At 34.0% G+C, this 21,270-nt stretch overlaps 2 protein-coding genes across 4 annotated transcripts; both read left to right on the top strand.

The window, feature by feature from the left end:
• The first annotated feature begins 11,417 nt into the window (after nucleotides 1-11,417).
• On the top strand, nucleotides 11,418-18,001 carry LOC133673188 (phospholipase D delta-like). 2 transcript variants are annotated; one of them, XM_062093889.1, is made up of 10 exons: nucleotides 11,420-12,537; nucleotides 12,908-13,024; nucleotides 13,267-13,461; nucleotides 13,823-14,128; nucleotides 14,238-14,306; nucleotides 14,391-14,538; nucleotides 15,082-15,230; nucleotides 15,889-16,041; nucleotides 16,883-17,083; nucleotides 17,183-18,001. In XM_062093889.1, exons 1-10 carry the CDS (start codon nucleotides 11,569-11,571, stop codon nucleotides 17,477-17,479), a joined length of 2,604 nt encoding a protein of 867 aa, XP_061949873.1. In that variant the 5' UTR covers nucleotides 11,420-11,568; the 3' UTR covers nucleotides 17,480-18,001. The 2 variants fall into 2 exon arrangements, with proteins under 2 accessions (XP_061949874.1, XP_061949873.1); XM_062093890.1 differs by lacking the exon at nucleotides 13,267-13,461 and having other exon boundaries at nucleotides 11,418-12,537.
• A 117-nt stretch (nucleotides 18,002-18,118) lies between these two features.
• On the top strand, nucleotides 18,119-20,929 carry LOC133673190 (uncharacterized). 2 transcript variants are annotated; one of them, XM_062093892.1, is made up of 2 exons: nucleotides 18,119-20,310; nucleotides 20,618-20,929. In XM_062093892.1, the coding sequence occupies exons 1-2, from the start codon at nucleotides 19,704-19,706 to the stop codon at nucleotides 20,653-20,655; spliced, it is 645 nt and encodes a 214-aa protein (XP_061949876.1). In that variant the 5' UTR covers nucleotides 18,119-19,703; the 3' UTR covers nucleotides 20,656-20,929. The 2 variants fall into 2 exon arrangements, with proteins under 2 accessions (XP_061949876.1, XP_061949875.1); XM_062093891.1 differs by having other exon boundaries at nucleotides 18,119-20,334.
• Nucleotides 20,930-21,270: the final 341 nt, after the last annotated feature.

The raw sequence follows: 21,270 nt of genomic DNA, 5'->3' as shown, positions 1-21,270 counted from the left end.
ATGGATTTAAAAAATATTATTAGTTATGATTAAAAAAAATTTAAAAATATATAATTAGTTAAAACTGTTGTCGATTTTTGCATACAAAGTAAATAAAAAATAAATTTTCATAAATAAAAAACATGTTATTTTTAACTTTTACAAAATTAAGATTTAAAATATAATTATATGTGAGACTCAATATAAAAACACAAACGATATGGCTATCCAAATAATTTTTTCTATGTGATTGAGTATAAAATAGAAACTATCATGATATCAAACGATATTTTAATTAATTCTAAGACTCTTTATATACGTTGTGTTTTTTTTCTATTCTTTTTTAATCAAAGGGGTTTCCTGTTTAATGTGATGATAGATATGAAATCCTTTTTTTTTATGGTAATTGTTATAATCCATTTCAACCTCTTCGTTAAAAAGTAAATTGAAAATTATTTTCCTCACCAAAGAAGGATTTTAAAGGAAAAATTAAACTATCACATTAAAAATCAAGCTTCTCATAAAAAATAGCTAAAACTATAATTTTACGATGAAAACAAAGTTCATCGCGTCAAAATTAATTTATCAAGGTCAACATTGTTATTTTATGGTCAAAATTGGATTTCTCATCAAAATTAGCCAACACCATCATTTTATTGTCATCATCACATTAAAATTAGTCCAAATCAATATATCAAGATCAAATATGTCATTTTATAGTTAAAATTGGCCAAAACTATTATTTTGCAGTCAAAACATTAAAACTTGTAAAAAATAATTTACATGGTTCAAATTCTTTAAAATATTTTTTATAAAAAAAAAAATTTTGATGGTCAAAATTGGTTTTCCAGTGGTCAAAATGGTTTCTTACACTAATTTTTAATGATTTTTTTTCTACATTAGCACAGTAGAAAAACTTATTTTTCAAACTAGCACAGTTGGGAAAATAATTCTCACTCTAGCACACAAATAATGATCATGCATATACTAAATTGGGATCGGTTAACTAACTAACGTTAAGAAAAAATATATATTCAGAATATAAATTGATGTATTGTTTTAATGATTGATTTTAATTTCTGTAAATGGATGTCTACTTAAAACCAAGATTTGTTCTCTTGATATGTTTCTGAATTGTTTAATATAGTTTGATTGTTTTATTCTACTATAGCCTAGATAACCTTAAAACCCCTCCAAATTGCATATCATCTAATATAAAAATCTGAAATATACCTTCGTTGAGGGATCGACCCCTTACTTGCTCTATAATATTTTGTTTATTTAAGCTAAGATAATTAATTTATGTGACCGCGACATTGCAGTATTGTTGTCAATACTTATTAGTGGACACATATATTGAAACCTCTGAATTGAAGTTCTAAATGCCCACAATTCTCTTCCAAATACTACTATATCACTATCATCCATCTTATGATCCTACTTAGCAACTATACTAAGATTTGATTCTTTTAGAGCTAACAACATCCTAGGAAGCATTAGAAAAGATTCCTCATATAATCCAAACAACCTTTCCAATATTTTTTATTTAGCCAGCCAAGCTTTTTTATACAATATCTCGTACAAAAATCTCTATGGATAGTTGCTTGAATGGTTGCAATTATAATACTTATTTCAACTTTGACAATGTTCAACATCATATTTGTAACAAAATCAGAGCCAATTTGAAGGTGAGCTTGCATAACTATTGGATTATAATATGTGTGGGACTCTTTCACTTTTGAAATATCAAATGAATCAGAATTCTTGTGATATTCCCCACGCAAATACTATTGACATGATGGTTCATGCTTACATTGTAACTGCATATAAGTTGTGGTTGAATGTTACACTTTATATTGAAATGAATTTTTTACATGTCACCACTTACATGCATTGATTAAATCAATCTTGGTTCAGAACATTTTTCCAACCTCTGACTCAGTACTTAAGTCTAAATTCCTATGACCCAAAGCCCAATCAAAAAGCTCATCTTGTAAGTAAATCCACTAACATCTTCAAATTCAGGAACATCGGGTCTCATTATTTGGTTTATTGGCTTACATTGCTTAACTTCCTTAACTACATCATTAACATGATAATCATCTTCCTTGTCACTCAATTCAAATTCTTTATAACAATATGGAGTTGTCATCATACCTAACTAAGGTTCCATATGGACCATTTCTTGAACTAATATTAAGTTTATTGTATCACTAACTGTCCTAGATGGACTTGCAACATATGATGATTTTATGGTCTTTTGACTGTGACTTAACACCCAAGTTAACTCCAAACTCGAAGAGTTTCCTACTTTAAATTTTCTACTTAAGTAAAGCTCTAATATTTGCAACCCATTTGCGGTGATCAATCCAACCATTGCATATTAAAACTCGTATCACTAGTAATGGGCACACCAATATAACAATTCAGATGACACCCACCTAACATCTTTCAAGTAATATCAACATCAAATTCTACCAAATTCCACCCAATTCCTCAACATATTAAATTTTTAAATTTGTCAAATGAACTGTCTAATCTCAAGCTATATAACTCGGTACTTCCTCCATGGTAAATAATATTGCTATCATTATCGATGATTTTACCACCATAATAACATAAAAATCCCACTATAGAAGACATGTTTTATAAAAATCACAATAAAGCACAAAGTTAATTTGTCAATATAGCAAATTATTCAAGTTACATTAAAAAATCCAAAATTAACAAAAATCATAAACTAAACTCTAACACTAACATAATTAACACAACATAACTCATTGATTCTTCTTACTGAATAAGATAATATACACACTTACTTAACTAATTTTATATCTAATTAATCTTCAATTAGGCAAAATCAACAAAAACCTTAACTTAAACCCTAAAATTTTTATCATAAGAAATTCACAAATTAATCAAGTAAAATAACAAATTAATAGAACGGAAGGTGAATATACTTCAAATTAGTTAAATAGGGCATTTATGTGTGGTGGCGGCGACAAAAATGGTGGGAGAAATCACTAGTTGCCGCAGGTGGATGGGTAGAGAAAGAACTAACGGTTGAAAGAGAGAGAAATATGAGGCCTGTCATGAGGATAAGATAAGGATTTTTTTTATGGTGAAGAGAAAAATCAGGTTGCTTAAGTTAAGAGCGATGCCAAGAGGATGAAGAACTAGTGGAAGATAAAAAGAAGTAAGGGAGAAGAAAAGAAAGAGAAATTGTCTTGAAATTAATTAACTGGGTGGCCTCACATTTGCTACATGCACAACCTATAGGTTGTGAATTTAGTATATGCGTAACCACTGTTTGTGTGCTAGAATGGGAATTATTTTCCCAACTATGCTAGTTCAAGAAATAAGTTTTTCCACTATACTAATGTGGGAAAATACTTGATTTTTAACACACACACACACACACACATATATGAATGGTTATAGCCCATGTGATTGGGCAGTGCAATGAGATCTGATTAATCATTTCTCATTACTCAAATGATATACTAGGTATAAATAGCCAATGCACCCTTTGAGGTTAGTTTCTTTTAAAGGATTAAAAGCTTTGAATGTTAAAAGCTTTACAAATAGCTGATTCCTCCCTCTTGTTTTTTTACTTTTTCATCATCCTAAAAAAGAAATATATCTTTTTTTTTAAAAAAAAGAACGAATCTAAGTTATTGATAAAAAGAAAAGAAATTAGGTTGTTAAACGTAAATACCCAATGAACCTTATAAATTGATTTAAGGATCTAATCTATATCACCCACACCCGATAAAAACCCAAACAAATCATAATGTCAATTCCAAAAATCCACTGAATCCCAACCTTTGGTTTAAAAATTTCTTATAGGATTATCCGTAATTCATAATGTTATTTCTATGTCATCTGATCATCATTCTCCTTAAGATCACCATAGAAAGTAACTCCTCCTCTATCTAGCCAAAGCCCAACCAAACCCTATTGTCAACGTCATTGATAATAATATAAAACCTAAGTCTTCATAATTGATAATCTCCCTCCTTGTAACGAGATCGAGATCCCCCTAGTTAATAGATTGGCATGTCGAAACCTCGTTAGGATCATCAACAATAGTGACATATGATGCACATATACTGAGTGAATAATGTAGGTGCACTGTTAGGGGCCAAACCATAATTTCATAATATTGACTAGGAAAAACAATAATTTCACTTGGCCATCTAAATTTTATTTTATTTTATTTTTCTTACATGTATTTGTGATTAAAAATAATTATACGTGCATGTGTATTTGTAAATATCTAGTTGAATGAAGTGTGTGCAACACACCAAACATAAGGGGTTTGAAATCCCATGTAATTATAAGGAGAGGTAAGTATTATATCAATGGTCCATGATGAAAATGAGAGGATAAGATTTTAACTTGAGGTAAGTATTATATCAATGGTCCGTGATGAAAATAAGAGGATAAGATTGTAACTTGATTTTTTAGGATTACCTATGAGCAATTTATTTTGAGCAGTAGATTTCAAAACCTATGTTTTTCTTATTAGTTCACCCATGAGCGGTTTGTTTTTAACCGATTTATTTTTCAAAAATCTTGTGTTTAATTAGTCCTCCCACGAGCAATTTATTTTGACCAATTGGTTTCTAAACCTCATTTTCTGATTAGTTCACCCAAAAACAGTTTGTTTTTAACTAATCCTTTAAAAACTTATGTTTTCTTACCAGTTCACTCGAAAGCAATTTATTTAACAATTTTTCCCTTTTAAATCTTGTGTTGATTCACCTTTAGCGGTTTGTTATTGATTGACCACTTAAAAAACATTTTTCCTTATCATCTTGTCATATATGTAATTTCTTATGTGATAATGTGTTGCATGCTATATATATATATATATATATATATATATATATATATATATATATATATATATATATAGTTGGTTAATGATGATGATACTTTATATAGCCCGTGCTTGATTCCATTAGGTTTGCCATATCTCCTTGTGTTAAAAAGGTGATAAAAATCAAGAATTCATCATTTGTGTTTAATAATTTGAATCTTACTTCCTTATGTATTTATTTTATTATGTGTGCTATCGAGTCCCGAGAACACCATGTTTTCAAGGAACCGATTCATATGTATTTGTTTTTGCTTCTCCCCACTCTTTTTTTTCTCTTGTGCATTATAACTGGTGATTTTTTTTTATGATTAATGAATACACTATAGTTGGCTTTAGGTCAAATGCTACTAAGGTATCATTTGTTGAGTTCATCTTAGCTCAACATAATCGACCTTTTCCCTAAACTCTAATAGATTAGTTATTAGGTTACTAGGATCAATGACCCTAAATGGTGACTCTTTTACTTATTTATGTGATTTGTGATCATTATGTTTCTTGTTTCATGTGGAAACCCTTATCCAACATCATCCCGCAATCATACAAGAATTGTAGTCGGACGGCCACCGACATTAATAAAAGTTATCAGAATTTTTTGTTAATAAGAATGTGAATAACATTTATGCAATAACTTTGTAATTAGTAATAGGATAAGTGATTAAGAATATTTTCTTCATGGATATAAAAAAATAATTTTATGATTTTAAGTCATAATTTCAAAAAGTAATTTATATGAGTTAAGTTATAAGTATATTTGGTATAATAATAATAATAATAATAATAATAATAATAATAATAATAATTCAAGGAAACATTAATAATAAATAAAAGAGATAGTATAAATTATAATTAACATATGAAAATAAATAATTTTGAATATAAGTGTGAAATTGTTTAAAGATAATATATTTTTTGTTGTAATTGTTCATGGTTTTATCAAGTTTATAATTGTGTTTATTTTATTATCTAAAATAACCAATTGGTTAAGAGTAAATATAAGATTTTAATAGAGTGTTTGTTTGTGAGGTGCCACGCGCAACACATCTTTCAAACAAGCATACGTCAAGTGTGTTTTTAGAAGTGTGGTAAGGTGAGGTTGAGTTTGAGTTTTTTGGTGAAGTATATAAAAAATATATTAAAAAGCATGTGTGTTTGAGAGTGTGGAGAGGTGAGATGAGTTTGAGTTTTTATTGTGGGATCTAAAAAAAAGTAATAAAAAGCTTATTTGTTTGTGTGGTTAGACCATACTTTTTAAATTTTTTGATTTTTTAGCTTCATACTAATTTTTTTTAGGTAAGGTGAGTTTGAATTTTTTTTAAAGGTACAAGTCATTTAAGCACAACCCACACCTATTACGTGTTTGAAATTGTGGTAAAAACTATTTTTAAAAGTATTTTTTTGATTAAAAATACATCAAAATTATAATTAAACTACAATACCAAACACCAAAGCATTACCACTCTTGTGAACAAAATTTATGATTTACTATTGATTTTTATTTTGATTTTTATTTTTTAGGCCTCATCCTCCTTAATAATCTCTTTGGAGCTTGGACCATTAAGTTTTCAACACAAAGAAAAGTCGAGCGTTTTAACTACTTTCTTTACATGATCAAATCTTTTTTCCCCCGACATTTCAGGTCTTGAATTTGAACCTCAGAAGAAAGTTCGTTGGCCTCTACTCTCTACGCACCAGCCGGTCCAACATCCTTTTCTGCACAATAAAATTCAACAGCCCAAGGCACCTAACTATTTATTTCTTCATTCTAAAATCTAAAGTTTTTTTATTTTTATTAAGAACCTATAATGATTGAGTAGATAGTAAATGAACTTTCCCTCACATTATTATTTCCTGAATAAGTAGTTTCTAATACATATATTAATTCAGATATAAATAATTCATATAAAATCCTAAAAGGATTTATTCTTATTACAAACCTTAATATCAAGAACAGTATTAAAATTTGATTAGTTGAATCTCTGGAGTGTGCCGTCGAAGATTTCGACTTCTTTTCTTACAGTGCCGTCTCGTGTTTTTCGTCTCACACACACACATACCAGATCATACCATTACCAGATACACGGCCTGTACCAGGCCAAGGCCACAAGAGGCACCCTTTTTTTTTTTAACTCAAAAAAGAACGTTGAGCTGGATTTCATGGCCGCCCACGTCAAAACTGCTTGGGAGAAAAGCAAGTGTTCACCAGCAGCACACTTATTTTGTACTAACCAAAATGAAGATGATAATTTTTTAAAAAATATTAAGATAATAATATATTAAATTGATACCTAACCCATCAAGAAAATTTTGAAGAAAAGGATTGTTTATTCCACAACAAAAAAATTTTGAACTAAAAATAACCAAAATCTAAAAATAACATAATTCTTTTTTAAATACTAAAATGGTGATATATTGGATTGACCTGTTTTTGCAACCTAACTCGTCAAACTCATAACCTGAGTTATGAACCTCAACATGTTTTTTTAGATTTTTTTTATTTAATGATATAATATAGAGCTAGGTAATGAAATCAATTTGGTTTAATAACTTTGTTATTTCTAAAACTATTTTTTATTTAATTATACCAAAAAAATAGATATAATGATATAATATCGAGCACAAGGTCCGGTGAAATATTATAGCTGGAGAATTTAGACCACCGAAGCAACTCACGTGTAACCTCAAGACAGATGGTTAACCTACATCCAAGTTCCTAAAGAATGTAAAAAAAAATAAAAACGATTGAGTTACAATTCAACACGGGACAAATACGTTTATCATTGAAGATATGATTCATTCATTGAACATAAACAAGTCACGGAGTTATTCAAGCGGAGAAAGCCTTGAAAAAAAAAGAAAAAAAAAGAGGCAAGATGAAAAAAAAATGCTAATATAGTTGAAAAGCTGTAGGAAGAATTTATAAGACTGTGCGCGCAAACAACGTTGATTTTTGATGCAAACGAGAAGAAAAAAAAGAACACTTGCGGAAGCTCTTTTATTTATAGGGATGAGATGGTGGAATTGCTTTGGCACTCATGTCTGATGAATTCTAGAGCAATGGGAGAAGTCGCCTTGAACATGCAATGTTTGCAAAAATAAACTAGAGCTGAGAGAACACCACATGAGCTATCAATTCAGGGCTGAAAATATATCATAATTTATGGTAGCAATGATTAGGGAGCGCTGGTGACAAGGATGTTGAATCCCTTGCAGCAACTTCAACCATGAATATGCCTGATGAACAAGGAATTTGCAATTCTGGGCCACTGGTTCGAAGATCATGTATATTCACACATAAAGCTTGAGAAACTATGCGAATGATACTAGTTCACAGACTGAAACAACAAAGTTGAAATTTTGCTAAGATTGGTTTGTAAGCATAATTGACATCCAAGTCAAGGTTTTGCAATGCTGACAACAGTAAGAAGAATGATTAAGTGGAATCTGTCTACATACAATAAATATCGCATCCAAACTTCAATCTTTGATGAGGTTATAAATCATGTGGAATCTGTCTACAACAGATGAATACATCCTATTCTATAGGCTTTTGAATTTGTCTACAACTCATAATTATATCCTGCATACGTACAAAAAAGAAAAAAAGTGCAGTTGTAATAAAACAAGAGGAGGATGGGGACGTTAGTGAAGAAACAAAAGTATTGCTAGGTTGAGGCTGCACCGTTAACTAAATTCAAACTCGAGCAGTACCACACTTGGTTTAATGATATCACCAAGCAGTCACCTGACCCGACATTGTTTTGCTTGACCTTTGACGGACCAATTCTGCCAGTAGATACTGACCGACACTTGACAATCTTCACAAAGCAGCCAAAAAGTTTGATATTGATTTTGAAGTGAGACGTTTGGTTGCTAGGTTGATGCTGCTGCACGGTTAATAAAAGAGCAACAGGAAGGGCTGCGTGGCTGGTAAAAGAGCAATGTCAGTGATTGTTTTATTCTGTGAGAGCGAAGTCGGCTTCCAGTACAGGAAATTGTTTTGTTCTCTTTCTTAACAATTCATTCATGTTGGACACTTCATTCAGGAAAGAATAAAGGTCAATAAAGCCAAGTCAGGCTACCAGTGGTAGAGGATCTGTTGTTTACTCTAAGCACTTAATTCAGGAAAGAAAGTCAATTAAGCAAAATAGTTTACGTGAAGAAGTTATCTTGCCTCCTGGAAATGCTTTAAGGAAAATATTGAAATTAACAAAGGATGGATGGCATGGCACGGTTCCTGAGGCAATAGGGAGTTGCAACTTTTATAGATCACAACTTACTAACAGTTACTGGATTGCGTGGTTGGATTCAGCACAATGAGATCTCTAAAACAAGATGTTACAGTGATCATTTCTAGTAAAAAAAAATTCCTGCAGCCCAGTCAAAGTGTTGGTTGTCATTTGGATATAAAAATAAATTTTGTTTGGTTCTGAATATGCAACAGTTTCAAGTGAGGTATTGAACTTGGATATTCTATCATTTAGTTCGATAAATTTTAATTAAGAGTGACACATAAATTTCAAATATTGACTATTATATTTTATTTTCATAATAAAATTTATTCATTTATTATGAAAATCTAATATAATCAAATTAAATTTTAATTGAAAATATAAAACCCTCTTAATTATATTTTTAGAGACATGCTCACTTGTTTTCGAGAGCAAGTAAACTTGTTTCGAGGGAATATCTATAGAAACACAATTTTTTTTACCAATCAAATTTCGTCATGTGTTATTTTATTTTTATTTTTTTAAAAAATAAAATAAAATTGAAATATATGACATGGAAAATAAATGAGTCTTCATATATTTCTTGGCCAATAAAAAGTTACACTTGGGATGAGATATTTAAGATATCTTGTCATAAATACAAGATCCCGTTGAGATATTTTGTCATAAATACAAGATCCCATCAATAAATATCAACCAATAAAATTATATCATGTGACATTGGAAAAGGACCTAAAAACCCCTATAGATCTCTATAAATAGAGGGCCTCAATTTAGAGAAAGGAAGTAATTCTCAGAGATACAAATTTCTTTCAAAACAAACTCTTCAAGTAAGGAAGCTCTCTTAAAAGTTCTTAAGCCTCCTTCATCTACGCTTGAAGTCATCAAAAAACAAAGCTCTATTGGATCAAGTTAAAACGCTTCATAAGAGTTCTTCAACAACACTTTGAAGACAAATCAAAGTTACTCTTTAAAGTATCAAATCATCATATTTCACTTCGCAATACACGTTCAAATTTGCATTCTTACAAAGTACAAACGTTGACTTGATTTCTCAAATAAATGAAGTCATTATACATCAAATCCAAGAAAAGAATAAGAGAATTGTTATATTTTTTTGAAAGAATATATTATATAGAGATTATACCCGGTTATATATATACATATATAACAATAGAATGTTTATTTACATAGTAAAACTCGGATTGTGTTAATTTATTCACGTGCTTAGGCTAGAGGACAACATGCCTGCCTGATAAAAACAGTTTGACAGAAGCAATGCCAAGAATTGCATGGATCATGCCCACAAGATAAAGAGACAAAGTGACGTTAGGCATGTCAAAGAAAAGAAAAGAAAAGAAAAGCTTTGGAGTATATACCACACGGGCGGGTTTCCATTACACCTCCGAATTTGGCATTTGCAAGATTTTATGCCTCTACTTTACTCCCACTTTTCATTTTCTTTCTGTGGCAGGGAGACCAATCTATGTCCATGATGTTACTTGTTCTAAAATCTTGACCTCATCGTCAATTGATCAAACCTGTGTGGCAATATTTATCATCCCCGTCATCAATTTAATTTCTTCCTACAACCAAGCAAAAACCTAGTTTTTTAGATGTTCGGAGTCTTTTTTTTCCCCGATTGGATCATGGTTCAATCGTTACATCTAGACCACTATTCATCATCAATTTTTGTTTTCTTTCTTTCGGTTCTAAAAAACCATCTTTGAATCACATTTCACGTAGTTAAATCAAGTCCTTGGGTGATCGAATCTTGATATACCATCCATGTCCTAACTTTCAAAACCAAGAAATAATGACCAAGTGAGAAGCAAAAGGGATTTGCTGCCCCCAAAATCAGGAAATCCGGGATGGAACTGCGTTTTATGACACTCCCTCATGTTATCTTGAGAAGCTGAAAGGCCTCCTCTCCAATGTTGTGCAAATGCCGACTACTAATAAAATAATACTTTTTTTAAATATGCTGGTAATAAAAAAGTATTATTTTAATAAAAAACTATTCTTAAACACAGCAGGCCCTAACACGGACGACGGCCGGGATATAATTCTTGTTCCATTCAGGCATGACGCTCACTCTTGTCTCTCTCTCGTCATGTCTTTATCCTCCGACTACCCGATTCAAATTTAAAAGAAAAATACCTCCTCCTTGAAATCTCATGGAAAATAAAATTTTATTGGAGAAAGCCAGGCTAGTCCTCAAATTAAATTATTACAAGTAGAAAGTTTAACGCTAAACCTTTTCAGTTCTCAACCCCAAAAAAAGCCAGGCATTAAAATTAAATTTAATTACTAAAAAGACACCCTAACAGTCACGACGTGTCACCTCTCATGTTACAAGCTAGCTAAGACTTCTTGTTGTCTTCGCCCTTCTCTTACTATAAAAGCATAAATTCCTCCATGTTCAATTGTACCCTTTTTCACAATCTCTGAAAAACCCCATCAAAATAATAATTAATGGCTGAAAACTCCAGTCACAAGCAGCACATCTACCTTCACGGTGACCTGGACTTGTTCATAGTACAAGCCAGATCTTTACCAAACATGGATGTTATCTCCAAAAACATCCGCCAATGCTTCGGTGTTTGCACTCCTTCTTCCACCACCACCATCACCACCACCACCACCACCAAATCCATCGGCCACCCGCACCACCACCCCAGTGATGCCGCCAAGAAAATCCGCCACCACCGTCACATAATCACAAGTGATGCATACGTGACAGTGACAGTGCCTCAGGTGACACTCGCCCGCACGCGCGTGTTGAAGAATGCAACAAGCCCCATTTGGGAGCAAAGGTTCAATATCCCATTAGCTCATCCTGTTAAAGATATTGAATTTCACGTCAAAGACAATGATTTGTTCGGTGCAGAGTTGATAGGCACTGCGAATATACCTGCATCAACTGTGGCGTTGGGGGAGGATATTAAGGGATGGTTTCCTATAATTGCCCCATCAGGGAAACCACCAAAGCCTGACACAGCTCTTTATTTGGAAATGAAATTCACACCTTTTGAGAAAAACCCTTTATACCGGAATGGATTTGGAGGTGACCCTGAAGTAAAAGGGGTGAGACATACTTATTTTCCGGTCCGAAAAGGTGGTCATGTGACACTGTATCAAGATGCTCATGGAAAGGATCATGACTTGCCTGAGATTGAGATTGATGGGGGGAAGGTTTATAAGCAAGAGAATTGTTGGGAGGATATTTGTTATGCAATATCCGAAGCTCATCATATGATTTATATTGTTGGTTGGTCTGTATTTTGTAAGATTAAGTTGGTTAGAGAGCCAACTAGGCCATTGCCAAGAGGTGGGGATTTGACACTTGGGGAGTTGTTGAGGTATAAGAGTGAGGAAGGTGTGAGGGTTTTGTTGTTGGTTTGGGATGATAGGACTTCTCATGATAAATTTGGGATTGAAACTGTAAGTGAGGATTTTATTTTAATTGGTACCATTTAAGTTATGTTATTATGTGGGTTTGTTTGGTTGTTTTTGCTATTATGTATAATGTTTGTTTTGTTTAGTTAATTTAGCTATCAATGGTCAAATAATTAAGTGATAATTGTTTAATTTAGGTGATTGTTGCCACTTCCTTTTAGTAGAAAGTTTAAGGTCAGATTTTGTCAGAAAGCTTTAAAATTTAATGCCAATTTGTTCTGTGATGGTAGGGTACACATGGCACTTCTATTGGTAATTGTATATTTCTTTTTTTTATTGTTTTTAGAGTAGTGATATTTGATAATGAAAGCTATCTGCAATAGTTTCATAACGTGAAGGGCTATTTCGGATGCAGGCAGGAGTTATGGCAACACATGATGAAGAAACCAGGAGGTTTTTCAAGCATTCATCTGTCACTTGTGTGTTGGCACCTCGATATGCCAGCAGTAAGCTCAGTTTTCTCAAACAACAGGCAAGCTTGATTTCATTGTTGTCTTATAAGAAACACATGCAGCTAGGTGTGTTGATCGTTTTATGAATGCACATCCTTTCATTAAATGGGTTCTTATTTTACATCTCTTTATACGTACAAATAATTATTGTTTGGAAAGTTTTGGTTGGTGGAACGAATTTGGTTGCTCAAACTCTGTTTGATTGGAGAGGTCATTTTTTACTTTCTCTGAACAGTATATTGATGTGCAATGTTTTTTCCAGACTGTTGGAACAATCTTTACGCACCATCAGAAATGCGTTCTTGTGGACACACAAGCATATGGTAATAATAGGAAGATAACTGCATTTATAGGAGGCATTGATCTCTGTGATGGACGGTACGATACCCAAGAGCATCGATTGTTTCATGATCTCAACACTGTCTTCAAGGATGATTTCCACAATCCAACATTTTCTGTAAGCGATAAATGAATCAAACGACTAGTTTTTAGTTTCGGTTGCCTTTTGGTATCTGCTATTTCTATTCATATCAACAGTGCACAAATGGTGCTGTTTCAGTTTGTTTTCCATGGCAACATGCATCACTTTTTTCTTATCCATGCAATGTACCTATAATTTCAATGTGACTTGATGTTTAGGTTGCAATGAACTCAATCCATCACTTACAAGTGATATTTTCTTTTTCTTTCCAAATTCCTGTTTATTTTGCTTTTGATATTCTTATACCTGATTCTTTTGCTACTGTCATGGTGTTTTTTTTTTTATCCTTTCCCTTTTCACTTCTGTTGCCTTATCTCTCCTTTTTTGTGTATGAAAGGCTGGAACCAAGGCCCCAAGGCAACCCTGGCATGACTTGCATTGTAAAATTGATGGGCCTGCTGCATATGATGTTCTCATAAACTTTGAGCAGCGTTGGAGGAAGGCAACAAAGTGGACAGAATTGGGACTGCATTTCAAAAGAACATCTCATTGGAGTGATGATTCATTAATAAAGATAGAAAGGATTTCTTGGATACTAAGTCCTCCCCTTTCTAAAACAAAGGCTGGAACCACTATAGTTCCAGGGGACGATCCCACGGCTTTTGTTTCCAGCGAAGAAGACCCTGAGCACTGGCATGTCCAGGTTCATCACGTTTCTCTAACCTTTTGTTTAGTTAACAACCCTACCTTATTATCATCATTATCATTATTATCTCATTGACTCATGTTTTTACATTTTTTTTTTTTTGCAGATTTTTAGGTCCATTGACTCAGGATCATTGAAGGGATTTCCCAAAACTATTGATGAGTGTCAGGCTAAGGTTTACAGCAAGTTGAACATTTTATTTTCTGTTTTTCTTTTCATATAAGCTAAAGTTAGCATAACTTTATTCTTTGTGTTCCAGAACCTAGTTGTTGCAAAGGATCTGGTTGTAGATAAAAGCATTCAAACAGCATACATTCAAGCCATCAGATCTGCTCAGCATTTCATATATATTGAGAATCAGTATTTTCTTGGATCTTCATATGCGTGGCCATCATATAACGATGCAGGTCAGGATTACTTTATTTCATTATACCGCATCCATTTGTTTTTATTTGTTTGATGATTCCTTTTTTGAGATCCATGGTGATGCAGCGTCTGTATGTACAAAATTTCATGGATATTTGCATTTTAGGAATATATCTTGGGAGAGGTTCTTCAGCTTGATAAGATTTGAATTTTGGACCTCGCCAAATTCATAACATATCTTTTACCACTACCTATGACATGCTGGTCTCTTTACCTCGACAACTTTAACTGTTTATATTCTACCAGTCATCAAAGTTGTGAAATGATATAACTTATATATGTATAATTTTTGAAGTTCAAATTCAATATGGCAATTCCAAAATTCAGGAACAGTTAATGTCTCACAACTTCATTAGCCACTGTCATCATGACTGCTGTTTTGCTCACCATCGCGTCTTATGTCATTGTCAAGCTCTTTTGAATGTAACTTTTTGCTATTTCTATAGACAACAATCATGGCTATAACTACATGCCTTCATTTTACACAGTTGTTCTCAAGTTGTTTCCATTTTTATTATGTACAGGAGCTGATAATCTAATTCCAATGGAGTTGGCGTTAAAGATTGCTAGTAAAATTAGAGCCAAGGAGAGATTCGCAGTATATGTTGTTATACCATTGTGGCCGGAGGGTGATCCCAAGACTAACACCGTGCAAGAAATTCTCTTTTGGCAGGTAGTGTATTAATTAACTATGATGACTTGAAAGATCAATTCATTTGTACAAACATCGAGAATGAAACGGGCAGTATATTTGGAAGCCACTGACATTTTTATTATTCCTGAATCATGCCAGTCCTTATGCACCTCTTATACACGTTGCCTCAATGAATTTGGGATAGATGCACCTTAAACAATCCTGGAGCCAGAATAAGTATCTAGTTGCTGTCTTTAAACACAAGAAGTATTTAATTTTCGGTTCCATTTCTATACCTTCAATTGGCAATTGTTCATGATAAGATGTTAAGGGAATTGCAGCTGAGAATGGCTATGCTGCTGCCTATACTGTTATTATCCTTCACATTGACATGACCATGGTTTTAAATACATAACATAGTAATTTTCATATTTCATTCCATTTTATTCTATACAATAATAAAAAGAACTGTTACTCAATTTCTTGCTGCATCTGAAAGCAGCTTTGTTACGAAGTTCTTAATATAAGTGCAAATTGATTGGGTGGTTATTGCCTTGAATTGTTAGTTGTTTTCTTTTAGCAATTTTGTCAGCCTGTTGGATTTGATTGTTGTGAGATGCCAAGGAATTTCTGTTGAAGTATTGCAACAATACAAAGCATTTTTTCTCTCTAACTTTCAAAAGTTTATACTTTGCAGAGCCAGACAATGCAAGCAATGTATGAAAAAATTGCGCAGGAACTTAAATCAATGGATCTTGTAGATTCACATCCTCAAGACTACCTCAATTTCTATTGCATTGGTAAACGGGAAGAAATTCCCCAAGAATTGTCAAGTGATAATGGTGGATTGGTAATTATTTAATCCTTTCATGGTTTTTGAATTGTATCACCTGTTTTCTTTCTCTGTATAGATAAAATAGATGGTAGGCCGGCATGTGACGTCTATTATGGTTATAGCCGCCCCTGCACTTGCCTTCAAGTTTACACCTATAAATTGGTGTGTGGGGTATTTATATTGGCTATAACCCAATAGTTGCTTATAGGAACTAATATTTATGGCCATTGAAACTTTGAACTTTTGTTTAAATAAAGCCCAGTTCCATTTCCCAATTTTAATTGTCATAATAAAATGTCCACACAATGAAGCTATTAAATGGATGATTTTCCCTTTGAGATTTCGTTATAGCTCATACACTTTTTCCTTCGCTTGGAAGTGCATATGGATAGGTATCTGTGCTCCTGTCTGCCTCGTACTCTGGCAAATTCTGGATTATCCAGGCTGCACAGACTGCTGAGATTTTAAGTTTCTGGACATAGATTTATAAGGCTATTTTCCCTTTCATATCTATCTTGGTTTTTAATATTTTCTTGTGGCCTAAATGATAGGAGAATTTTCATTGTTTCTTTTTCTGAAAATGGTAAGGCAGATCTTCCATAACCTGCTTCTCCAAGGTGCTGTTAACTTTATTTCGCAAAAAAAAAAGTTGTCATCTACTAATATACCCTTAAAAATTGACCTCATGAGATTCATTTTGGTTCCTTGCTTCTTTAAATGCTTTATGGTAGATATTTAACACTGCTTTCAATCTTGTAGCAGTAGTGTTGGCTATCTTTGAAGTGTGATAGTTGAGGGTTTTTTTTTTCCTACACTGAACTCCTAATAATGTTCATGATTATTACATTTCAATCAGATCTCCGAGGCTTTTAAATTTCAGCGGTTCATGATTTATGTCCATGCAAAGGGAATGATAGTGGATGATGAGTATGTGATAGTGGGATCTGCAAATATTAACCAGAGATCCATGGCTGGATCTAAAGACACTGAGATAGCTATGGGTTCATATCAACCCCATCATACATGGGTTACAAAGAAGAAACATCCACGTGGACAGGTTTGTTTGGTATTCTTAATGCTGTAGCAAAATTTTTATTTCTGGCCTCTTTTAGCTGTTGCTTAGGAGGTGGTCAGCATGACCAAATGTGCTTTGCAGGTTTATGGATATAGAATGTCACTATGGCGGGAGCATCTTGGTGAGGTAGATGAACTGTTCATGGAACCTGATAATTTGCTTTGTGTGAAGAGAGTAAATCACACTGCGGAGGAAAACTGGAAGAAATTCACAGATCCGAACTTCAAACTGTTGAAAGGACATCTTCTCAAGTATCCTTTGAAGGTAGATGCTGATGGGAAGGTAGGTCCCCTTCCTGGATCAGAGAATTTCCCAGATGTTGGTGGCAAGGTACTTGGAGCTCATTCTGCCACAATTCCTGATGCGCTAACAACATAATCCCCTTCCCTTCTCATGTTCTTACGAAGAAAATGTGCAGCATGTTTCTGGGTTTCTCAATTTGGTGAATTGGAGATGTGTTGCTTGATGTTTCGTATTTTTAATTCAAATTCATGCCTTGGGGAAGCTCTAAGTTTGTGATGTCATGTCATTGTGCAAAGTGTGACCAGGTGAGATGTGGTTAGCATGCCCGGTTTATAAATTGCACTCAGATTGGAGAAAGCTAACAAAACTGCAGATAGCAAGTTCTACACGCTTGATTTCCCATGTACCATTTAAAAAATGGACTAATCACATTTCTACGCTCACCTTTTTTTCGACTCACCAAGCTCTCACTGTTTACCGATCAAGCTAGGAGCAACCAGTGGGTTTTGCTCAAAGCCTCCAATGATTATCTGGGGATGTACTACTGTGATTAGTGGTTTGACAAAGGTTCAAGACTGTATGTAGACTGTACATGAGTTTCTACAAGGACCGATATTGTAATCCTTGCTTTAGTTAATAAATATATGTATGTATGCATGTATGATTACAATTATAATTATAATTACAATTACATTTCATTAGAAAAAAATGGGTATGATTACAATTATAAGCACAATTACATTTCATTAGAGGTGGGGGGGGGGGGGGGGGTTTCCTACTGTTCATTCTAGTGTGGAAGCAGACTTAGAAACACTGGATTTGCCTTCGTATGTGTTGGGGGAGAGTTGCGACAAAAGGTATTTGATGCTGGGTGGCATTGGTGGATGCGGTTGGGTCGAAGTTGTGCGTGAAACTGTTTGGGAGGAGGATGAATCAATGTGCATGGTTGGTTCCTTCCCGTGGTTCAACTATAGCTGGGTGGGTGGCATCTGCCGTGTGGTGGGCTCTCGATCAATTGACTCGGCTTGAGGCTAGGTTAGGGCTTTTGTGGTTGTTGTGTGACCATGCTAGATCAACGAGGATTGTTGGTGGCGGTAATACTTTAGGGATCTCATGACCTGTCTTGATTGACAGTTGTGGGTCTCCATTCCGCTTTAGGATTCAACAACCATCAATGTACGTTGCACTGATCATCCTTGGGAGTGCTGCTAGCATCCACTTGGTTGGCGTTCTTGCCTTTTTTTGCTTGCCTGCACGGTCGATTATTGGTCTTGAGGTTGAAATGACGAGGTCGTTTTTATGATATGTTTAGTTGTTTGCATTTTCTGGCTATGAATTTGCGTTTAAAAAGGGGATTTCAATCTTAGATTGGTCTTTGTTTGATCTGTTTGCATCTTTTTGGATTTCTTAGAGGGAACTCGGGTTGTCATCATTGCTATGTTTTGTTGTTTATGTTTGACATTCTGCGAAGAAACTGTTAGTGAACTCTTTATATCATCCAAGTCCATCCTTTCGGGACTGCGTGCATTTGCTCATCTATTATCTAAGAAGTGTTGTTTTTGTTAAATAATATTTATGTTGTCTTATTTATTAAGGATAGAATAGTACTTTTAATTTAACCTATATACACTTTATTTGTATTTAGATTAAGACTAAGAATTCATAATATACAGATTATTTAGAATTATAGCCTCCTTTTTGTATTTGATCTCAATTATTTTAACATGGTACCAGAGCTGGTTTTATGAAACGAGGCTTAATCCTGAACACAACTTCGCGGATCCAACTATTTTTGTATTTCGTCTTCCCTTCAGCTTTTGCAATTTGGTATTTCCGTTCCGTTTCTGCAAATTTTTTTTGTGTTTTGGAGTAATCGTATAATTTTGAAAAGATATTTGTTTAGTTTCTGCAATCTCTGTTCAGTTTTTGCAATTTGGTATTTTGTTTTCCGCTGCTTTTGCATTCTGGTTCTCTGTGATTGTTGATTATGGCTACTGAAAGAGATGATTCGCTTCAGTCTGTGAGTGTGAGGTAGGATGGGAAGAACTATTCGTATTAGAGCTATGTAATGAGAAATTTTCTTAAGGGTAAGAAGATGTGGGGGTATGTTAGTGGAGCTTATATGATACCTAAGAATATTGAGGAGGGGGGTGTTGTTTTGATAGATACATGGGAAGCAAATAATGCAAAGATCATTACTTGGATCAACAATTCTGTTAAGCATTTGATAGGTACGCAGTTGGCGAAGTATGAGACAGCAAAAGAGGTTTGGGATCATCTGCAAAGGTTATTCACGCAATCAAATTTTGCAAAATAGTATCAGTTAGAGAATGACATACGAGCTCTTTACCAGAAGAATATGAGTATTCAGGAGTTCTATTCTGCCATGACAGATCTTTGGGATCAATTGGCTCTTACAGAATTGGCAGAATTAAAAGCATGTGGTGCTTATATTGAACGTAGAGAGCAGCAACGATTGGTACAATTTTTAATAGCACTTCGCAGTGATTTCGAAGGACTTAGAGCAATTCTGCATCGTTCTCCACTGCCTTCTGTTGACTCTGTTGTTAGTGAGTTATTGGCTGAAGAAATACGTCTTCAGTCTTATTCTGAAAAGGGAATTCTTTCTGCTTCAAATCCTTCTGTACTAGCAGTACCTTCTAAGTCATTCTCTAATCATCAGAACAAGCCTTCCACAAGGGTTGGCTTCGATGAGTGCAGTTTCTGTAAGCAAAAAGGTCATTGGAAGGCTCAATGTCCTAAGTTGAGACAACAGAATCAAGCTTGGAAGTCTGGCAGTCAGTCACAATTTAATGCTCATCGACCATCTCAGGGTTATAAACCACCACATCACAATACTACAGCAATAGCTTCCCCAAGCTCTATTACCGATCCTAGTACTTTGGCTGAGCAATTTCAGAAGTTTCTCTCCTTGCAGCCACAAGCAATGTCCGCTTCTTCCATAGGTCAATTGCCTCATAGTTTCTCAGGTATGTCACACTCTAAATGGGTCTTGGATTCTGGTGCTTCCCATCATATGTCTCCAGATTCCTCATCTTTTACCTTTGTGTCCCCTTTATCCTCCATTCCTGTTATGACTGCTGATGACACTCCGATGCCCTAGCAGGTGTTAGTTCTGTTGTCACACCTCACTTGTATCTCCCTAATGTTTATCTTATTCCAAAACTCAAATTCAATCTTGCGTCTGTTGGTCAAATATGTGATTCTGGTGATTATTTAGTCATGTTTTCTGGTTCCTTTTGTTGTGTACAGGATCTGCAGTCTCAGAAGCTGATTGGGACAGGCCGTAGGGAGAATGGACTATATATTTTGGATGAGTTAAAAGTGTCAGTTGCTGCTGCTACTACTGTTGATTTGTCTTCATTTCGTTTGAGTTTTTCATCTTCTAGTTTTTATTTATGGCATTCCCGTCTAGGTCATATTTCATCTTCTCGTTTGAGATTTTTGGCATCCATAGGAGCTTTAGGAAATTTAAAAACTTGTGACATTTCAGATTGTAGTGGATGTAAACTGGCAAAATTTTCTGCTTTACCTTTTAATCGAAGTATTTCTGTTTCATCTTCACCATTTGATTTGATTCATTCTGATGTATGGGGACCTTCTCTCGTTGCCACAAAACAAGGGTCTTGATATTATGTCTCTTTTATTGATGATCATACTCGTTATTGTTGGGTTTATTTAATGAAACATCGTTCTGAATTCTTTGAGATGTATGCAGCTCTTCGAGCTCTTATCAAAACTCAACATTCGTTGTGATCAAATGCTTTAGGTGTGATTTGGGTGGGGAATACACTTCTAATAAATTTTGTCAAATGCTTGCCTTAGATGGAACCATCCACCAAATTTCATGTACAGATACTCCTGAGCAAAATGGTGTTGCTGAAAGGAAACATAGGCACATTGTC

The sequence above is a fragment of the Populus nigra genome, chromosome 14 (genome assembly GCF_951802175.1).
Source record: "Populus nigra chromosome 14, ddPopNigr1.1, whole genome shotgun sequence".
Classification (NCBI taxonomy): domain Eukaryota; kingdom Viridiplantae; phylum Streptophyta; class Magnoliopsida; order Malpighiales; family Salicaceae; genus Populus; species Populus nigra.
The sequence above is the reverse complement of the archived record's forward strand: the minus strand, read 5'-3'. Positions and strand labels throughout refer to the sequence as shown.